The sequence below is a fragment of the Engraulis encrasicolus genome, chromosome 8, assembly GCF_034702125.1.
Source record: "Engraulis encrasicolus isolate BLACKSEA-1 chromosome 8, IST_EnEncr_1.0, whole genome shotgun sequence".
NCBI classification, from domain to species: domain Eukaryota; kingdom Metazoa; phylum Chordata; class Actinopteri; order Clupeiformes; family Engraulidae; genus Engraulis; species Engraulis encrasicolus.
In genome coordinates, this window is record NC_085864.1 from 29,921,943 (window position 1) to 29,942,904 (window position 20,962).

Below are 20,962 nucleotides of genomic sequence, written 5' to 3' on the forward strand. Positions count from 1 at the left end.
CTCATTCGACCCCAAACTGACTGAGAACAATGGGCTTTTAGTTTAACTCTTCAAAAAATCTCTCAATGGTGTGTGTCGGTCTCACGAAGCTGCTATTGTATTCTAGATTACGAGAGCGAGAGAGAGAGAGAAGAAGAAGAAAAAAAAACGTGGGAGTGTTTGTAATGCTGTAAAGATTAGAAGTAAGCTGTAATTTATGTTGAATGCCATTTTGTTTCTGTGCAAAAGCAATGTGTGAATGGATCAGCTTTTGCTGTCGCAGACATATTAACTTATTTAAACTTGCTTGTTAGCTTGATCTCTGTTAATCTGCAGGCGATTCTGACTGGGGAAATAGGGAGAAGGAGAAAGTAAGAAAGAAAAAAACCCACAACAAACAAACTACTCAGATGCAAAACGCGTTTCAGTCTCAGTGCTCGTGTCGTGTTTTGTTTTTTTCCCCCAGCTCAAGGGTACAAAAGAAAAACTCTTTACTAGTCAGGTTGAACTTTTACTTCTCTTTCTGTTATCAATGTGAAGTGCCTCCTTTGGGTTAAGTGGAGAATTGAACGTGATGCTGAGGTGGATCTCTGAAAGGGGGGGAGGGGTTAAAGAAAAACAAACTGTGTGTCCAAGCAGGGGGGTGTACGTGGGACTCAAAACACTGCACTGTTTATTATAAGGGTGGGGTGGGGGGGTGCGGGGTTAGGGGTGGGCCGGGTCTTGGAATGGTGGGGAGGGAACGGGATGGGATTGGTTGACCAAGCTACTCGACTACTGATACTGTTTGGAAAGGAAGCCCTTACATGCTATAAAGGCACAACCTCTGTTGAAAAAACTGGCTGCTGCTGCTGTTGCTGTTGAATTTCCAACCAAAGCGGTTTTGAAGCCCACACTGCAAACCCTTCTGTGTCTTAGGAATGTGAGCAGGTTCTTAAAGTCTTAAGAGCACATGTTGTTTCCCACCCTCCTTCTCCTCCTCTCTGAACCACATTTTGAGATTAAAAACAACAACAAACAAACAACAGGAAAAAAGAGACGGCTACTGTCTTCCTCCGAGCAGTTCTGGAAAGTTCTATTTCTTTGTGTGTATCTCATGTTGTTCCACCAAAGAAGTTGAGAGTGTTATGGCAGTAGAGGGTCCACCTGAATCTCCATTGAAGTGTCATTCCAAATAAGCCCATTACTTTCAGGAACACAATGTTGCACAAACATTCCCCTCAAACCAAAATAAAGTTTGACTTGCATTTGCAAAAAAAAAACTGAACGTGTTGGCTGTGCTTTTGTTCCCCTCTAGAAAGTGAAATGCAAGACCTCCAATTTCATTTTTAGGCGAGAGGTACTGTTGTAGTTTCATAATTCATAAACAAAACACCACACAACCCCACAACCACCTACCTCATGGGGTAACTCCATAGACAGTAAATGTATGGACATAAGTCTTGACACATTCTTTTCTTTATTTCTTAACAATAACAGGTAGCTGTGATTCAGAACTACATCCGGGTTTCGAGATGGGCTGCTTCATCGAGATGAGCTACCAATAGGCTGTTAATATACCCCTAACCCTTGTGGCGGCGAGTTACTCTAATGTCTTGTAATGACTTGGTAGCTCAGCTCGACGGGTAGCTCATATCAGTGTCCCCATCCATGTAGGTCATTGGAAGTCGTCTGTCTGGATCATGACCTGATTTTCAGCCAGGACTGGACTGGGGGAGAAATAGGACCCGGGCACTTTTGGGTTAAAGCCCCCCCCCCCCTCTTCTCATAATTACCGGGAACTGCCCGCTATGCCAGATGGCCAGTCCAGTCCTGTTTTCAGCTGATCTGTCAGAGGCTCCTCTCCGCTCCTCTCCTTTCTGCTGCCGCTTGCCTGGCCTGCAGTATATGGGGTCACCTTAGGAGCTCTTGCCGCCGGCACCAGCGTCAGGGTGCACAGGGCCTCTCCCTCGCTCATGGTTCCTCCGGAGAGTGGAGACGGCCTCCACCATGCTCCTCTCTGCAAAGAAACGGTATTATGTCGCATCACTTGTCGCATTTAAAGAGATACTATACAACATTTGAGAGGTTGTCTGTAGACGACTGAATTCATTGGCTGCCCCCCTGAAGTGTAGGGTTAGGGCAAGTGTGAGCCATTATTTTGGTCTCAGGACCACATTAAATTTGCCCGGTTACCACCAGACCTAATCACAAGTGAGATCAGATCGAAACGATTGTGTAGAACTAAAGGCAGTATGGGAGTTCCCAGGCTAACATTAAATGTTGTCTTTCAAGTTAAAGTTTTGTGGGCCACATGAAATGGCTCAGAGGGCCTCACATGGCCCACAAGCCTGAGTTAAGGGCAACAACCATGCTAATTAGATGGCTTGTGAGCATTGACAAATTGACAGTAAGCATTCAACATTCAAACTATACCCCTTAAACCAAAAGTTGCATAGTGTCTCTTTAAATACATACAATCAGTTATTGTCAAAATTTTTACTTTTTTCCTTTAATACAGTATGTTGAATGCTGGTTTTCTATTTAGTCTTTTTTTTATACCTCTGCGTAGCCTGCTGCCATAGGATGGCTTGACGTCACAGCTGCCAGGGTCCTTAGTGACGATGCCCAGCTCCGTGTGCCACTTGTTCCAGTTCACCTCCTCCAAACTAAACACACGATGACAATCAGTTGCTTTAATTAAAACTAGAATCAGTAGCATGAACTCACTGACACAGACGTTGGGTCTATTGAATAAAGAATTGATGTACAGTATGAATGTTGATGATGGTATCAACAATCACAGTTTAATTTCAGATTAACAAGTTAACATTGTGTTGGAGGTAGTTTGCCTATGCATTGTATGCAGTGTGCATTAGTGATTGTTGTCACGACCACTGGCTCGTGAGTGGCCCTAACATAAAGGAAGATCACACCGATTTGTACATTTTAACCAAAAGTATTTTATTTACAACATGTATCAGTGATCAGTAATATGAATTAACCAAGGAGTGTATCAGTAACTGAGTGTTGTCCAAAAGGGTGCAAGTGTGGTGCAAGTCCCGGCTGTCGTAGGTCTGACCATACGGTCGCCACGAATGTGCCTGTGGGATGTGGGATGTGGGATGTGGGGGAGAGAGAGGGAGGGAGAGAGAGAGAGAGAGAGAGAGAGAGAGAGAGGGAGAGGGAGAGAGAGAGAGAGAGAGAGAGAGAGAGAGAGAGACTGCTGATGGGTAGCCTTTTATAGTCAGCCCAATCAGCAGCCTCAGAGATATTCCATGTGCAGTCAGGCATAGCTCCACCTGCAAGTTGGAGTAAAGAATGCCCCAAACACTAACTGGCAGAGCCGGGCATGACAATTGTGAACCTGGATTCAGAAACTCTGCCATACATTTCTTCTTGACATTCTCAAAACACGCTGCTGATAATGAAGAACTGCTTTTCGCCCAGGCAAGACCTATATATTATTGAAAACATCTGCAAAGTACAGGCATGATTTTGAACGAGTGGTGATGGATGGGAGCTTTTGAATCCACATTATCCATCATCACTATCTCGCATTGCTTATTGATAAACTATACCTGCTGTGCCTATAGACACAGACTGCCCCACCAAGTTAAATATTTAAATCACTTGTTATTAATTACTTAGTATTAATCCACACAGATAAAACCAGTTGATTCAGAATGTGTGGTGATTGATGGCATCCTCTGAATGTACATCATCCATCATAGCTTATTGGCAAACTAAATGCACGTATGAGCGAATAGACCACTCACCTTAAGAAGTAAAACAAGGCTTAAATATATATATTTTTTTTAAACACTTTTTATTTAACCCACACAGGTAGAGCCAGTTGATTTTGAATGTACCGTATGATGATGGATGACAGCCTTAGATCCCTGTTATCCATCATATAATAATAATAATAATAATAATACATTTTATTCACAGACTCAAGGTCCAGATAAGACAAACAATACATTATAAAAGACATACAAAACATTAAAAAACATACCAACACCCCCCCCCCTCCTCACACACACACACACACACACACACACACACACACACACACACACACACACACACACACACACACACACACACACACACACACACACACACACACACACACACACACACACACACACACACACACACACACACACACACACACATAATCATTACTTTAAAAAGACTCAGACTGGCTATGGGCCCATGTACAATTGACTTTTCCAATGATTCCAAAATATAGCTTATTGGCACACTACAATTACTACAACATGTGTGACTAGACTAGACCCTCATGCCCCTTTCCCCCCTCACCTAAAGCAGCGGCGTGTGTCCTCTCCAGGCTTGGCCCCCAGCTCCTTCACTACTCCAGAGCGCAGTACCTCCCTCAGCCACTGGGGAAGACTCCTCTCCAGGTCCAGGATGGTCAGGGCCCTCTGTATGTGCACAGGGACCCTGGTCAGCAAGACTCTACCACAGTACTGTATATTGGCACCTGCCCACAGGCTAAATGCAGGTAAAACTCACCTGTGGCTGTTATCTTTCCACCTTTGTTAATTTATGTATCTTTTCACCCCCCCCCCCCCACATGTTTTTAAATGGTTTATGTACAGTATGTACAAGTGTGTGTGTGAGAGAGGTCTACAACCACTGCAAAACAATTGCCCACATTAATAAAAAATAAAGGCTACTACTACTACTACTACTATGGCTTGTAAGAATTTATCACTTTGGCGGGTAGCTTATTCTTAGGTATGACATGATGTACAGTATCAGTGTAGCCCACTGTTTCCCCCTTTGCATAAATTGGTTGTACTTCAGTTCAAGCAGCAGTTCAGAAATAGCATACTCAGTTTGTATGACTGCTTTATTTTCATTTAGGAGGGTATGTTAATATCACAGATATTTTTTCTTCATAATTTCATATTCTGAGCTTTAAAAAAAAAACCTAAAAACTTACAGCAAAAATATGGCTAATAGAGAGACTTAGTGGCTAGTGACTCGGGAAAACCACAAGCCACAGTGGCCGGTGAGTAAAACAAGTTAATGTCAAGCACTGCACATGAGATATCCTCCCCCTACCCCCTGCAGCAGCCTGTCTACCTGCCTGCTTGCTACCTCATATATCTCAATGTCACGCTTGACATGACAGCAGAATTGCCCCTGCTACAGTGCTATTCATTATCTTGGATTGTTCACCCAAACCTGAAAGTCCTGTCGCCTACCTACTCATTTGCTTGTCAGAAGACCCTACGTTTCTTCAATGCATAAAAACGAGTTGGACACAAGACAAGAATCTCATTTTGAAGACTGTATTTTCCAGAACAATTGAAGTGATTGAATTGTTATTTTACTATGTTTCTGATATTCTGTAGAAGAATGTTGTTGGCTATACAATAGTGACAAGAGAAAGAATATTTTATTTAATTCTCATTCATGTAAGCTGTTCTTTTTCTCCACATAGAGCTTTCGCAATGGTAGTTCAGTGCTCATTCTTACGGCAATTGACATTTCCTCATAGATGATTAATGGTTAGTCTACACTTATGACTGCAGTGCAAACAGCTGCGTTTTAAACTGAATGACTCTGGCCAAGCAGCACACCTGCAGCCTGAAGACATGCTAGGCTAGTGTTTCTCAACGGGGGCTCTACATCTCCCCCAGGGGGCGTTGAGGAGCCCTAGGGGGGCGATGAGAAGGATACAGCTGAGAGGGGGCGGGGCTTAGTTGCCATTGGGAAGTATTGGTCTATTTATTTTTGAATACTAAGGGGGGCATTGGCAGGCTTATGAGGAGGTCAAGGGGGCATTAGGAGTCTTAGAATGAGGTCCAGGGGGTGTTTATACAAAAAAGGTTGAGAACCACCACTGTGCAAAACCCACGTCAAGATGAGGTAGATGAGATATAAAGATGAGGTAGATGAGAGGTAAAAACTCATCACACACTCGTCTAGATTTCTAGGCTGGCGTTACCTGCAGCTTCCAGATGCTCTTGCTCTCCCTGGAGATCTTCTCCACCGTCTCGCCCATGAGTGCGATGAGCATGTTGAGCAGTAGGATGTAGGTGAGCACGATGTAGGAGATGAGCAGGAGGAAGAAGACCTCCTTGTACTGGTACTGCTCGGTGAACTCCAGGTCGCCCATGCCGATGGTGAACTTGAACATCTCCAGGGTGGTGAAGTGGATGTTGTTGAAGTTGTGGCGCTGCTGGCCGCACGATAGCCCAGCGTGGCCGTCTCCGCCCAGTGCTGCTGTCTCTGGAGCCTCAGCGGTGGCGTTGGTCAGAGGTGTGATGATGTGAGGGGGGGACTCCTCGATGAGAGTCACCACAGCTGTGTAGTGTAGAACATGGAGGTGGACTTTGCATTAGGCAAACCTAGGCAATTGTTTAGGGCCCCCCAGTCAAATCAGCTCTCCATTGGGGCCCTCAACTCTCACACCAGTCGCGATAAACACAAAAACGTAGGTCCGATCTTAATTTGTCACTTATGTAAAGTAATTAAAGATATACGAGACAAAACACTAAAATAGCAACCTTGGTCCGGTGACCCTTATTTTGTGTATGTTTGTAAAGAATGACTTTTGAGGGCCCCATGTTTAAATTCCTCCTAGGGTCCCAAATTGTCCAGATCCGCCCCTGTGTGAACATAGAGTGTATGAAGTAAGTTTTGGACAAGCTGTGCCAGTTAGTGGGATTCTAGTACTGGATTATGACCCTGCCACCCTAGCCTAATAGTCACATAACCATTTTCACTGTGAGCAACTACACTAATAGTGTGAACAAGATAAGGAAGTCAAGCTTCTCATGTGGTGGTGTTGGTCCCAGGGTGTGATGATATGAGGGGGAGACTTCTCGATGAGAGTCACCACAGCTGTGCAGGGTAGAACATAGGGCGTGTGAAGTAAGTTTTGGACAAGCTGTGCCAGTTGTTGGGATTTTAGTACCCATGTTTAGTACCCGGGATACTTAGGGTTATCACCACTGCCACCCTAGCCTACCATCACCCTAGCCTACCATTTTCACTGTGAGCAACTACACTTATGGTATGAACAACACTAACACTAAAAGAGTACTCTGATGCAATCTAGAAGATGTTAAACCATCTTTCTACATGTTGAATTAGCACTGCAAAATTGTTTGTGTTTATTTACAGTTCACCCTACCTCCATAACCCTAGAGCAGGGGTCCCCAAACTAAGACCCCGGGGGCCGGATGCGCCCCGCCATGCCCCTTTGACCGGCCCTCCACATCTCTGTCCCTCACCATTTGAACTGGCCCAAAGAAGCAATCCTCACAAGGAAAAAAAATAATTATAAAATATACTTTTTAAATATTTTATTTTGTTCATCTACAGGCCTTCCTACAGTTTAATATTCACTAACATAGTGTGAATGAACAGAAGTTTCTTGTCTTGATAGTTTCTCATCTCACTGTAATATAAACAGGTCTACCATTTCTATTCATAAACTGTCAATCACCATATTTTTCTAACCTTTCCTTGCTATTTTCACATGGTTATTAGAAATTAAAAGGAATACTTGTGGTATTTCAAATTGAAAAACATGTGAAGCACTCACTTCTTTTGCAAATCACTTGTAATGATGAACTATTTTGTGCTATAAATTATGGTTACAACATAACCGGTCGCCTAGTATACAGCCCCCATGATTGATCCCGGCCCCTGATCACAGTCAGGAATGATAATGTGGCCCCCAGAGAAAAAAGTTTGGGGACCCCTGCCCTAGAGTAACATTTACATTTCACTGTGAGCTACCACACTTATGGTGTGAACAATAGATTGCACATACTGTTGTGAAGTCAAGCTTCTCATGTACACCAAAATATAACAATTTGACACAGAGTGAGGGTACCTGCTGAAAATCCAAAAAGGAAGACGCTGTACACCATAAGGAAGCGTGATATATCAATCATGACCATCTAAAAAAAGGAAGCAAGAAGGAGAAGAACAACAAATACATGACAATCAAAACTCTCAAAACACCTCTTCATGAATTTCTATGTCTGAAACTAGTGTTGCACCGATACCGATACCAGTATCGGACGGGGCCCTGATCGGCACTAAAATGGTGGTATTGGTATCGGTATCGGCGAGTACCAACAAATAGGGCACCAATACTATATACCGATGCTTGTGTGACACTCGAACGCAACCTTCAGCTTAGTTAACACCGAAAATGTTTGTACGAAATTCCGAATTGAATGAATTAAAATTCGCAGTAATGCCATAATATGAACACTAGGTGGTGTAGATTACATTCAAAGAAATTCAAGGTTATGACACCACCTAGTGTTCGTATTATGGCATTGCTTTGAATTTCAATTCATTCAATTCGGAATTTCGTACAAGCCTGCACGGAAGGCCAACTGTACCCTCTGTATCATGACGCTGTAGATGCCCATGTACTTGGAGCCCCTGGAGAAGTAGAGGAGGTTGATCCAGCCCAGAGCCAGAGACACCACCAGGAAGCCCACATACTCCCTGTGGCCAATGGCATACAGCCCCGCCGAGAACAGGAAGAGCACTGCCTGCAGAAAGCTAGAGGGAGAGAGAGAGAGAGAGAGAGAGAGAGAGAGAGAGAGAGAGAGAGAGAGAGAGAGAGAGAGAGAGAGAGAGAGAGAGAGAGAGAGAGAGAGAGAAAGAGAGAGTGTGTGTGTGTGTGTGTGTGTGTGTGTGTGTGTGTGTGTGTGTGTGTGTGTGTGTGTGTGTGTGTGAGAGTGTGTGTGTGAGAGAGAGAGAGAGAGAGAGAGAGAGAGAGAGAGAGAGAGAGAGAGAGAGAGAGAGAGAGAGAGAGAGAGAGAGAGAGAGAGAGAGAGAGAGACACACATACACACACACACACACACACACACACACACACACACACACACACACACACACACACACACACACACACACACACACACACACACACACACACACACACACACAAAGATTCAGATGTACTTGTAATGACAGTGGATTGAGGTTGTAGAATGACAAGGGATCACGGATTATTCACCATTCGCTTCAGTGTTGTTTTTCTAGTGCAGGGCATTTGGAACTTACAACAGATATTCACAATATCCGTCGATTAGGATTCTCTGCAGTTTTGGTGGCTTTCTGCTGAAGTCTGATATCTGGAGACCAATGAGAAAGAATAATCATAGTCAACCTACTCAGGGTGACAAAAAACAGTCCTTGTCCAATACAGCTTGGTGTGGTTAGCCTGCTGTATAATGTTCACTTCACTCACCCCTTTGAAGAAAAAGTACACGGCACCAATGAGGCTGATCAGTTGTCCGGTGAGGTGAAGATGGTCAGATGGCGTATCTTCAATAGAAAATGGAGGCTGCGCCAAAAAATTCAAATCCATTAAAATCCAACACCGGAAAAGAGCGGAAATTCATGTTGTTTGAAAGGAAATTCTCAAAATGAGTATTGGCATACATACCTCCCCTTCTTTTCTAAAAAAGGCCACAGTGGTGAATATGACCAGATATATAACGTACACGATGAAGTTGAACCAGAACATTGGCTTAGCAAAGGTGTGCCACTTCTCCTCCAAAAGACTGTGTAAAGGTTCGATCAGAAGCATATCATGGCGGTTCTGAAATGAATATGATTACAATATTATCATGAAGAGAATATATTAATGGTGTGATTTGTCAGAAAACCAGAAGGGGGGATATGTTTCAGATTTCAAGCAATATCAATGGAATTACATTAAACTGTGATTAAAATCATGTAGAAAAAGTGGCAATATCAAAACCAGAAGAGGGGACAATCCCCCACATCCCCCCCTACAAATCGTACCTTGTATATTAATAACATTACATCACCCACATGGATGTACTTTCACAGCCACCAGTCTGTACTACCTTATAATGTCAGATGATATGGACTCGGAGTCTGAGGTTAAAGTACGGTAGGCCTATATGTGTACGACATCCGATAATGTGGACCAGGCCTCTGTGGACTCTGCCTTTGACTCTGAGCTTACAGAGTGACTGAAGTGGAGCTTCTTTCCCTGAGGCTGGTGAATGAGTGAATTGCTGTGTCTCAAATGGCACACTTGTGCACTTCAGGCACTATGTTTCAGTGCGTAGGGTGCTGAACATTCAGTGCCACTGAAAGTCCAACCTTTCCCTCAACACTACGCACTAAAGACCTCAGTACACTGTGTGCACTATTCACTAAACGTCAGCACACTGATTCAAGTGCACCACTTGAAACACAGAAATGAGTTACAGTACATCCCCTCCAGTAGAATTTGAAGGTACTAAACTAAAGCATTTCACTGCTGGGTATATTGGTATAATGGAGTATGTGACAAAAATAAATAACTTTAAGTAAAGGGGGGATACCTGATGAAGCAACAGCGAAACGCGTTGTTCAACAAATAAACTAACAGCAAAGAAGACCAGTGTGCGGCGCTTTATCCAGCTTTTACTTGTATTACTTTTACCACACATCGCCATCACCTGGACAGTGGTTGTGCACACGGACTCTGCTTTGAATGAAGAAAATGAACCTGTTTTGTTTTTCAAGAGAGACAATTCCATCTCCAACCTGTAGGGTGACCGAAAGACCGAAAACTACCCAGTGTTGCTTTAAAGTGTGAAATGTGCTCTCACAGGGTTTTTTACATTTACTTTAACAGGAAAAGGTACCAAAGCACTTCACTGCTGGCTGTACGTTTCCATATCACTGATGTGTATAATGTGGCACAATGTAGGATTATGTAGTTTGCATGGTGCCCGTGGTCTTATTTTGTCAATAGCACAGAGGGCTGGGGTACAATCACAATTTCAATCTGGAGATGCTTTTTCAGGCGTTTTTTCAGGCAAATCACCAGGAATGTTAAGAGGTTAAAAACTCGAGGCTTGACTGCACATCGTGCGCTCTGCTCTCACAGGGTTCTCGCAGCCGTACACGATGATCTCCAGCACCGAGTTCTCCTCGTAGGAGTCGAGCGAGGCCAGGTCGTACAGGGAGGAGTAGACGGGGCCGTACACCCACTCTGTGAACTTCCTGGACAGGTGGATACTCCCCTCGTCCAGGAACTCTCGCCTCACCATGTGTGTAAACAGCTGGACACAGGAGAGGAGAAGAGCAGGAGAGGAGCGGAGAGGAGAGGAGAGGAGAGGAGAGGAGAGGAGAGGAAGAGGAGAGGACAGGAGAGGAGAAGAGCAGGAGAGGAGCAGGAGCAGGAGCAGGAACAGAGAGGACAGGAGAGGAGAGGAGAGGAGAGGAGAGGAGAGGAGCAGGAGCAGGAGCAGGAGCAGGAGCAGGAGGAAGAGGAGAGGAGAGGAGCAGGAGAGGAGAGGAGGAGGAGGGAGCAGAGCAGGGGGGCGAGAAACAGACAGCAACAAAGGAACTCAGGAGCCGTTTCCACGAATTTTTATATGTGTATATTTTTTTCTCCTGATTACATTGGTTTTGGCCAACCGTATCCACGTAGCAGATTTTTAAAATCCAGATATAAAAAAGCAGGAGGAAAAAAATAGCCTATTTAGGGGTCTGAAATGCATTTGTTACAGTGGAGGATTTATTTTTATCCACATGTTGCGTTTACACCTAAACAGGAGAAAAAAATACCCTGCTAAAAAAACAGGCAGCAACAAAGGAACTCAGTCAACACTCAGCTACCTTCATGTACAGTAAGTGACTCTCACCCACTCACTCTGACTCCCTCCTCCTTCACACAGAACATATTGATTCTTGCAATGAGAATGTAAAACATGTGTCTCAAACTCAAAAAATGGCAGAGGTTCCACTTTCAATGGTAAATGGTAAACTAATAAACAATAAACCTTTCACAAAGTAATTTCTGCTGTTACTCTGCTGTTACTGTCATGGCTGACAGTGTATAATTTCTCGGTGCACACTGTAAGCTTATTTTAAATGGAAATGTAGAAAATATCATTCTAGTTTTTATATAACAGACAGATGTCTCATCATGATAAGGTACAGCAAGTACTCTGTTTTAACATGGTTGACAGTAGAACAATGAGTACAATGATAACCTTTTATTTGTTTAGGGGTGGAAGCTACTGTATGTCCGACAGTGATGTCAACAGCTACATACCCCGATCTTGCCCGTTTTGGCTGCCAGCTTGATAGGAGTCAGGCCTTGGTTGTTCTCAATGTTCTCCAGGTTGACTTTAGGGTAGAGCTTGCCGGACCTTTTCAGGATCTCGTCGTACATCATGGTGACAAACTCTGTGTTCTCCGGAGAGTTGTCGGCGATGGTGACCAGGGCATGCAGCACGATGTTTCCGTGGGAGTCCTTGTCGGTGACGTCGGCCCTCTGGTAAGGGTTCCTCATCAGGAACTTTACAATGCCCAGCTGGTTAGTGCACGCTGCCAGGGACAGGGGAAGTTCACCTGGAAAACAGATCAAGTCAAGTCAGCTTTTATTCAGAAAGTCAAAGAATGCGCGCACATCAGTGGCACAGGTGCTGGACCAAACGTAAGATAACTGAAAAGAAAATGAAGGTCCGCAACACTGTTAAATGCTCCCAAATATTTACTGCCATTAAATATTTGGGAGCATTTAACAGTGTTGCGGACCTTTATTTTCTTTTAAGTCAGCTTTTATTGTTAGTTTCTTCATATGCACGCACGTCATGCAAGGCAATTGAAATTACGTTCCTCTTTCTATACCATGATAGGACATAGACATACACAGGACTGACATTTACAGACTGACATCAAAGTGCAAGACAGGACAACAGGACAACAGTGATGGACCAGGGACAGGGGACGTTCACCTGGAAAGCAGGGGTGGAGATGTGGAGTGTGAAGTGAAAGCCCAACTGGGAAACTCCAACTCCCATTGTCATTGTGACACAGCACTCCACAGCACACTGCACACATTGAAATTGCATTTATGCCTCACCTGTGCAACGGAGCAGCCCCCAATGGCGCCCAGTGGAGTAATGGGGCAGGAGGACGGTAGTATGTGAATAGATATTTAAGCTGAAATCCACATGTAGCAAAACTGGGAGTAGAGCTGCCCCACACAGATTCGAACCTGGGCTTGCCACAGGGCTGATCTGGCATACAGGGCATTTTCCCAGGGGGCCGACTGCCTTGGGGGCCAGTGATCCTGGGCATTTTGATCGGCCCATTATTTAAAGAGGTTGGCCCATTTGTACATCTTTGTTTTTTTTTGTTGCTTTTTGGACCTTTATTTCAGATAGGACAGTGAAGTGAGTGTGGAGAGAGAGATGACGTAGGGGTTGGGATATGACCCAGGTCGGATTCGAACCTGGGTGCACCTGGGCATGCAAGTCCATATTTGGGGGGCTTAGCGCGCTGCACCACCGCCTATCTACACTTGGCTCCAAAAGAGTTGTCGCCTATCCATCTGTTTGGATTAACAGCTAATAACCTGCTGCATGCATGCAGCTCCTCATAAGAGCTGTATCTGTACCATGTTTCACGTTATGCACCATTTCTCTTTTTTCATATTCTTCATCTCCAACACCATATAGTTTTGATGCTATCAGTTCTAAAATGGTTGATATTGGGATCTTGACTTCAGAGTATGAGTCCCATTAGCCTTCATCTTTGTCAGAATTAGGCCTGACATACTCTTGGCTGGCTTTTTTGAGACAGGACAGTGGGAGAGACTTCTTTGGTGTTAAAGGTGAAGAATTTGGAATAAATACATGGTGCCTAAAGTCAAACATGGGAGGGATACAGCTCTTATGTAGAGCTGCATGCATGCTGCTGGTGTGTGAGGGCTTTTATCATTGATTACATCATGAAGTTAAAAGTGTATTGCTCTACGAATAGCAAATATGTCACCATCTCTCATTGAACTCCATTGATTTTCAGTGTGTTGCTTTCCATGATTACAATGACCCTAAACATACACCTCAGGCCAAAGTTGATTTTCTGGAGAGGTGAGAGTGATTCAGTGATTAAGTATGACACCCGATCTGCGTATTTGAAGTGTTTTGAAGTGACTTATCGGCTCATTTTCACATTATGTTCGATAGGCGACAAAACTTTTGTCTTGTGAAAATCTGCCCTGTCTGTGGTCATTAAAGGGTCAATCTTTCTTTGGTGCATGAAATTAATTTTTGTACATTCATTTTCATTTGAGAGGGTTGTAGCTTTCCTATGAGTGACTTCTGAAGCCAAGTGATTAATTGAAAGTCAGTTTATTAGCTGTTATTCCAAACAGATGAGTAGGCGACAACTCTTTTGGAGGCGAGTGTATAGTAAAGACTGTATAGTTGCTTGAGGGGCTGGTGTAAGCCTAAAATCCTAAGGCTAAGCTATTTTTTGATCCCAGTCCAGATATGGCCTGCCAGATATCAGACCAAGGCTCTCACCTCTGCAACAAACAGCCAGACTCATTGTCATGACAGTCAGAGCACACCCATCACAAATACACAACCTATACTTTTCATTAAAGGTGCACTGTGTAAGATGGTGGTCAGAGTCGGCATTGCAACCCTGCTCCTCATTGAAACTGTGCTGCCTATTGCCAAATTTGATATTTTCATGAATATTTACCAAATAATGACAAATATTTACTAATATGAGTAAGTTAATAAGTTAAGTAAGATTTGCTGCTAAAAATGTCTATTTCTGGAAATTCTACTTTTCATAAATACCTAATCAACAAAGAAACACTATTAGGAGTAAATAATATCAGCCCGGTCATGACCATGATTAGAGCAGATTTTGAATTCCTGACATTTGCTCTGACATTTAAAATGCCTCTACATTAGAACAATGGTACATTTCTGAAATAAATCCCTTTTGGGTTAACAACAGTCTTGCCCCACTGAAATAAGCTTAAGAGATCCTCACCAAAATAAAAGCCAGGCCTGGTGTGCAACTGGAAGAATTTCCCGTTGGCCTTGGCCTGCACGTTGGCCCCCTTCTGCACCAGCAGCTTCACAAAGTGCAGGTTTCGCCTCTCGATGGCAATGTGCAGAGCACTCTGCCCTGTGGAAACCACAAACACACACACGCACACATCTCATACTGCACAATGCAGCCTTGAAAACGGCACACTGAGGAAGGCACAAGCCAAAACGCGTCTGTAAAAACGCGTCTGTTAAAACGCGTCTGTTAAAAAAAACTTTTTAATGCAAGGTGCGCCCCTTTCTGTTTGATTTGAAGTCTTAAAAACAAAGCAATCAATATGGTTTGATCAATATTTGTATTATTTTAACTTAACACACCTCTCTCGCTCCATTATTTCAAGTGTCATAGAACCATAAAACCATTGTTGCAGAACATTTGTTTGTTTGTTTTGTTTATTTATTTGCTTTTGACAGTAAAGGCCAGATGCTGTATGAGAAACAATTTCAATTGGTCAGCAATCAGACTGCAGGAGAGTCACACATTGATGAACTCCCTTTTCAAACCATTATTTGGAGTGTGGTGTTTTGGGCCACCTCAGCCCATTACAAAGGGAGTTCATCGGTGTGGGGGTCATCATTGACTTTCTACTTGAACTTATGTGTTGATCCTGCACCTGTTTTCAACTAGGATGTGAGTGATATCTCTCGCAGAGTCAGCAAGAGTAAGCACATCTCTTGCAGCCTTCAAGAAGCAAGTTAAGACTCTCCTCTTTCGTGACTACTAGACTAATGTTTGAGCTGCCCTAGCTCCAGGCCAGATTCTTGACATGATGTGTATGTGGGTGGTTGACGTGACGCCTTGTTTTTTCGTATTGGTTAAAAACCTACAAAACTGTTATTTTTCCTCTTAAAAAACGAATGTCAATAAAGAAGATGTGGTTGGTATATTATGTTTCATATTAGTCTTAGATGAGAAGAAACATTTTTGTTAAGATTTATGTAAAGGTTTTTATGTCAAATATCCTGTGGTGTGACTGTAACATTAATTAAACCTGGAATATGATATATATATAAATGAACCAAAGCATTTTGAATAATGTATGAAGCATTTGGCATGATCGGATAAATATGAACTTTATATTAAGATATGTGTATCTTACAGAAATGTCACACCAAGGATGTCACACCGCAGGGCACATTTTAGGCGAAATTCCACGGACGACTAAGAGCTTTATTTTTTTCTATTTTTGTCCAATTTTTCCCATCATTTTTTTAGGAATTGGAAAAACTTTTTTTTTTTTTTGCGTTACGCCAACCACCCATGTATGTATGTATGTATGTATGTATGTATGTATGTATGTATGTATGTATGTATGTATGTATGTATGTATGTACAGTTGAGGACGATATTATTAGCCCCCCTCCTGAAATTAGACATTTCTCTTGATTTCTCAGTAAGAATGACCATTATTATTGTTTCTGTTATTCTGGAAACAAATACACTGATGGAGATAATGTTCAATGAGTTGAATTTGGATTTTTCTATTGTTACGAAAAAGGGCAAAAATGACAAGGACAAAATTATTAGCCCCCTGATCATTAATAGTCAATATGGCGGCATTTATGAACCAAAACTGACAACAGGCTCTGATAAGTTGCTACCTAGGTTGGCACATGCCCCACTAGGGATTTTGGCCCATTTCTTCACTGCAAAGTGTTCTAGCTGGTCCAAATCGCATGGATGCTGAGCATAGACATTAACCACAGACTCTCAGTGGGATTGAGGACTGGACTATGAGCGGGTGATTCCAATATCATGGTTTTAGTGTCCTTGAAGAACCTCTGAACTAATCTAAATGTATGCTTTGGGTTACAATGTTGTTGGAAGACCCAGCAATCCAGATTCAGACCCAGACTCCCTGTGTCTGAGGCTGAATAACAGACTAAACTTGATGCCCCGCCACTGTGTGTAACTGTAGAAACTGCTTGGCCTCATTAGACCAAAGAAGCATTGGACACCTGCCTAGATGATTGTTATTGACCTGGCCTCACCTGGAGTTTTTCCCCCACCAAGAAAGACAGTTGTTAGGGCTTGTCATCATCTTGGGCTTTGGGGCCATCATCACAGAAGAACCCCTTTACTAAAGGCAGTGCATATCCGAGTGTTATTGAGCTTTGCCTGTGAACATTTGAAAGTCAAAAATGAGTTTTGAACATCTCTGCTTTCATCTGATGATATTCAATTGCACCTGCTTTGATGCATGAATTCTGCTTCTGTCAGGTGAAGAAAGGGATAGGCCTTGAATCGTTATAAGATGGTTTCCACAATTAAACATGGTGGTGGATGCATCATTCTGTGGCAGCCTCAGCTACAGGAAACCTTGTTTGGGTGTACGGCACCATAAAAACTGAAAATTATGATAGAATGTGGAAAGTGACCTTGCAAAAATATGCTCATAGAGGGAGCTAAGATCTTCACTGGATCTTTCAATAAGATAATAACCCAAAACTTGCATCCAAAATAGTTCAAATGTTCCTCAAGGATACTAAAACCATGATCATGGAGTGGTTCAGACCTCAATCCTTTAGATAGTATTTGAAGAGTGCTGAAAATGAATGTCCATCCTCAACATCCATGCCATTTGGACCAGCTTAACTATTTGCGATGAAAAAAATGGGCCAAAATCCCTGGTAGGACATGTGCCAACATAGTTAACAACTAATCAAAGTGCCTGGTGTCAGTTTTGGTTCATAAATGGCACTGTATTGACTATTAATGATAAGGGGGCTAATAATTTTGTCCTTGCCATTTTTACACTTTTTTGTTTAAACTCATTGTGAAAATGGAAAAGTCCAAATTTAACTTATTGGATACTATCTCCATGGTGTATTTGTTTCCAGAATAACACACATGTATTAATAATGATCATTCTCAATGATCAATGAAGAGATATGTCTAATTTCAGGAGGGGGGCTAGTAATATCGTCCTCAACTGTATGTATGTAAAAAACAAACAATTTTATTTTATTTTTTTTAAATAGATTTGTATATTTCCTGTGCATTTTGTATCTGCTAGCAATGTTGGCTATAATTATGTCTTCTTTTGACAGTCGCTTTGGTTATGAAGCGTCCAAATGCAATGTAATGTGATGTGATGTAATGTAATGATGATATTTGACAGTGTGAAAAAATAGTGTGAGAGTAGTCACCTTTGTAAAAGCTGTCTATGTATGCTGCATTGACCAATGTTTTCAGATCTCCAGTTTCCTCTGCAATACCCAGGAGCAGCTCCACGGTGTTGTTCTGTCCATTTCGCAGGTTCAAGAGGGCTTTCAGGAGAACAGTTTTCCCATTCGTAGGATCTTAGAGAGAATAAAACTTGATTATGAGGTGAATCATATAGACATTTAATGCAATGTAGTTGTTGTTGCTATATATATATATATAAACAATGTCTTATTGTTACTATGTCCTTGTTGATTATTGTATTACCGGGTATTTAATCATTCATTTATTTTTACAGACCATTTTGGTGAAGAATATACTTTTTCTGTCCCATATAACTTGAAGTAACTTGTCTGTCATAATATGCAATGTCCAAACTCCATCTACTGGCTACGATAAGAGTTGTGCCTGATCTTGAATAACTAAGATTATAAATAAAGGTTATAGAAATAGATAATGAATAAGATTATTTGTGGCCCTGCAGTGGCCAACTGCTAGGGCACTCGCCTGCCATGCGGCTGACCCGGGTTCGATTCTCGGCTTTGCCAACCCCTCCCCGTCTTTCTCCCAATTCGCTTCCTGTCCACCTCTCACACTGTCCTATCAAATTAAATTGAAAAAGACCAAAACAAAATCTTTAAAAAAAAAAAAAGATTATTTGTGCTCACCCCGGAAGTTCAGGTCAGTTAGCTTTCTGGAGGTACGCTGGAGAAAGCTCAGCAGCCCGTCCAGTTGGTAGACATCTCCAGATGCTGCAGCATCAAACAGTACCTGGATTGTAAACACCCTGTCTGGGGCATCCTCTTTGGAGAGTTTTATTTCACTCTGAAAACTATACAAATGGTTAAAAAATATAATATCAGAAAAAAACTCTTCTCTATTTCATTTTTATGATGCAGTCAAGAATGGACCTTCTTCTAATGGTGATGAGCCATACTATTTTGATTGATTGATTTGATTTGAGTCTTTATTGTCCACAGGTGTGGAAACTTGTCGTCAGTTTCACCATTGTAAAAGACACACACAGTTATACATTGCACATTCAAACCCATTTCACATTTAAGACAGACACCCCATTCCTACCCAAACTCAGACTGGTAGTGTGTGTCCATGGGCATGGGTCTTTCCACATCCATGGCCCAGGTGGCGAGGGGGGACATGATCATGAGGCTGTCCGTCTCCAGGTCGCTGTCGCTGGAGCCATCGTCGTCGTTGTTGTCCGTGTTGACCATGGTCAAGTGGATGCTCTCCGAGAACTTCTGGAAGGTGGTGGCACTCATGGCTCACGACTCAGTCTGCAGGAGTCACTAATGTGTTATTGCTTTGTACAGTATGACATGCCACAGTACAATGGGCAACACTTCAGAATAACTACCTATTCACAGCTTTATAAACACTTTATTAACATTTAATAATAACTTAACATTTAACAATTTACAAGTGTTTATAAAGCTGTGAATAGGTAGTTATTCTAAAGTGTTACCGTACAAGGTTGTCTTCAATTGGCTATGAAGAACTTTACATTAATGTTTAATTTAAATGAAATTCTATTTCTAAATTGTAAATTTAGAAAATTCTAAATGATACACCATTGGGTAGATGAATATCAATATCTTTTATGGAGTTAATACTAAATAATGTACACAGTCACACTGAAATTACGAATATTACATCTACAATGAAAAATATATTATTTTTTTACACATTTCTCAATTCCCTTGCTAAGTTCAAACATCTGCCATACCTGTGTTTTTATCCCTGTACTCACTACAGCTGGTACCGTATTGAAAACAGAAGCTAAAGTAAACCAACTGTAAGGCTGCCAATGTCTTCTGTACTTTTTTTCTAGAAGCAGACCCTCCCAGAGTAGCCAGTAGCAGAGGTCTGCTGATGCAGATAGGAGATGTTTCTTGGCTTCCTTCTGGCTTATCTGACAGACAAGGGGTCTCCATGCAGCAGGGTGCATCGTCACGTAACACAGCTCCTGGCCACGTTGGGACAAGGCCAGTCTGCCTAAGACAGTCTTTCTCAAACTTTTTCAGACCGAGGACCACTTTGTCACCCCAAAAATGTTCAGGGACCACCTATCAATTGGATTGACATTTGATAGGTGCCAATTTGACACTGCCCATTTCGATGCAGCTCACTAACTTTTGCATTTACACTCCTGTCTTACTGTGGTGAAAATATGACTTCAGCTACGTATGTTTAGCTCTGTAATTATGTTAGTCAGTAGAAAAGTAGAAATCCCCTCATGGACCACCTAAGTTCTGTCGTGGATCACTAGTGGTCCCTGGACCACACTTTGAGAAAAAGTAGAGTGATCTGCATCAAAATTAGCTGTAAATTCAGTTGACAGGTGGTCCCCAAACATTTTGGGGGGACAAAGTGGTCCTTGGCCTGAAAAAGTTTGAGGAACACTAGTCTAAGAGCTAGATGCAACACCAAGACCATGACCAGACCAAGGCGCCTCAGGACGGGTGGAAATGTCACTGGTTAGAAATAAAAGAGAGATCATAAACCTGGTTGAATCTTTTTTTTTTCATAATATAGGCCCTACAGTATGAATGCAGGCCTGTTAGTAGCAGTTAGTGTCTGAACCTTTAGTACTTTAGTACCTTTAGCCAAATGACAGTCCATCACTGTATTGTTACCAATCCATCAGTGTATTGTTTCCAGTTCATCACTGTTACCTGTCCTGCCTTGCACTTTATGTCAGTCTGTAAAATGTCAGTCTTGTGTATGTCTACGTCCTTGCATGATATAGAGAAAACGTAATTTCATTTCCCTTGTATGACTTGTGCATAGGAAGAAAGTGACAATAAAAGCTGACTTGACTTGACTGACTTGATTAAATATTTTACAATATTTTACAATGTACATGTACATGGCAGTTCCTATAGCCCTGCTCCCAGTGTAATAAGTACATTAC

The 20,962-nt window shown here is 42.3% G+C and overlaps 1 protein-coding gene across 1 annotated transcript; it reads right to left on the reverse strand.

Annotated features, from left to right (window-relative positions):
- Nucleotides 1–1,733: 1,733 nt before the first annotated feature.
- Nucleotides 1,734–20,073, reverse strand: LOC134454427 (transient receptor potential cation channel subfamily V member 1-like). The gene is made up of 16 exons (XM_063205415.1): nt 19,775–20,073; nt 19,114–19,325; nt 18,699–18,862; nt 18,015–18,167; nt 14,806–14,943; nt 12,062–12,360; nt 10,887–11,063; nt 9,425–9,580; nt 9,227–9,322; nt 9,040–9,110; nt 8,364–8,529; nt 7,844–7,910; nt 5,945–6,303; nt 4,288–4,409; nt 2,521–2,627; nt 1,734–1,978 (listed from the first exon to the last, which is right to left on the reverse strand). The coding sequence occupies exons 2-16, from the start codon at nt 19,308–19,310 to the stop codon at nt 1,878–1,880; spliced, it is 2,373 nt and encodes a 790-aa protein (XP_063061485.1). The 5' UTR covers nt 19,311–19,325; nt 19,775–20,073; the 3' UTR covers nt 1,734–1,877.
- Nucleotides 20,074–20,962: the final 889 nt, after the last annotated feature.

Bases quoted from the DNA above. Each gene is read 5' to 3' on its own strand.
- LOC134454427 (XM_063205415.1), bottom strand. From the start codon at position 19,310: ATGAGTGCCACCACCTTCCAGAAGTTCTCGGAGAGCATCCACTTGACC. The intron at 12,361-14,805 runs GTGAGGATCTCT...TCTGTTTTCCAG, and splicing joins CAGGCCTGGCTTTTATTTTG to GTGAACTTCCCCTGTCCCTG. The intron at 7,911-8,363 runs GTACAGTTGGCC...TCCTTTTTTTAG, and splicing joins ACAGCGTCATGATACAGAGG to ATGGTCATGATTGATATATC.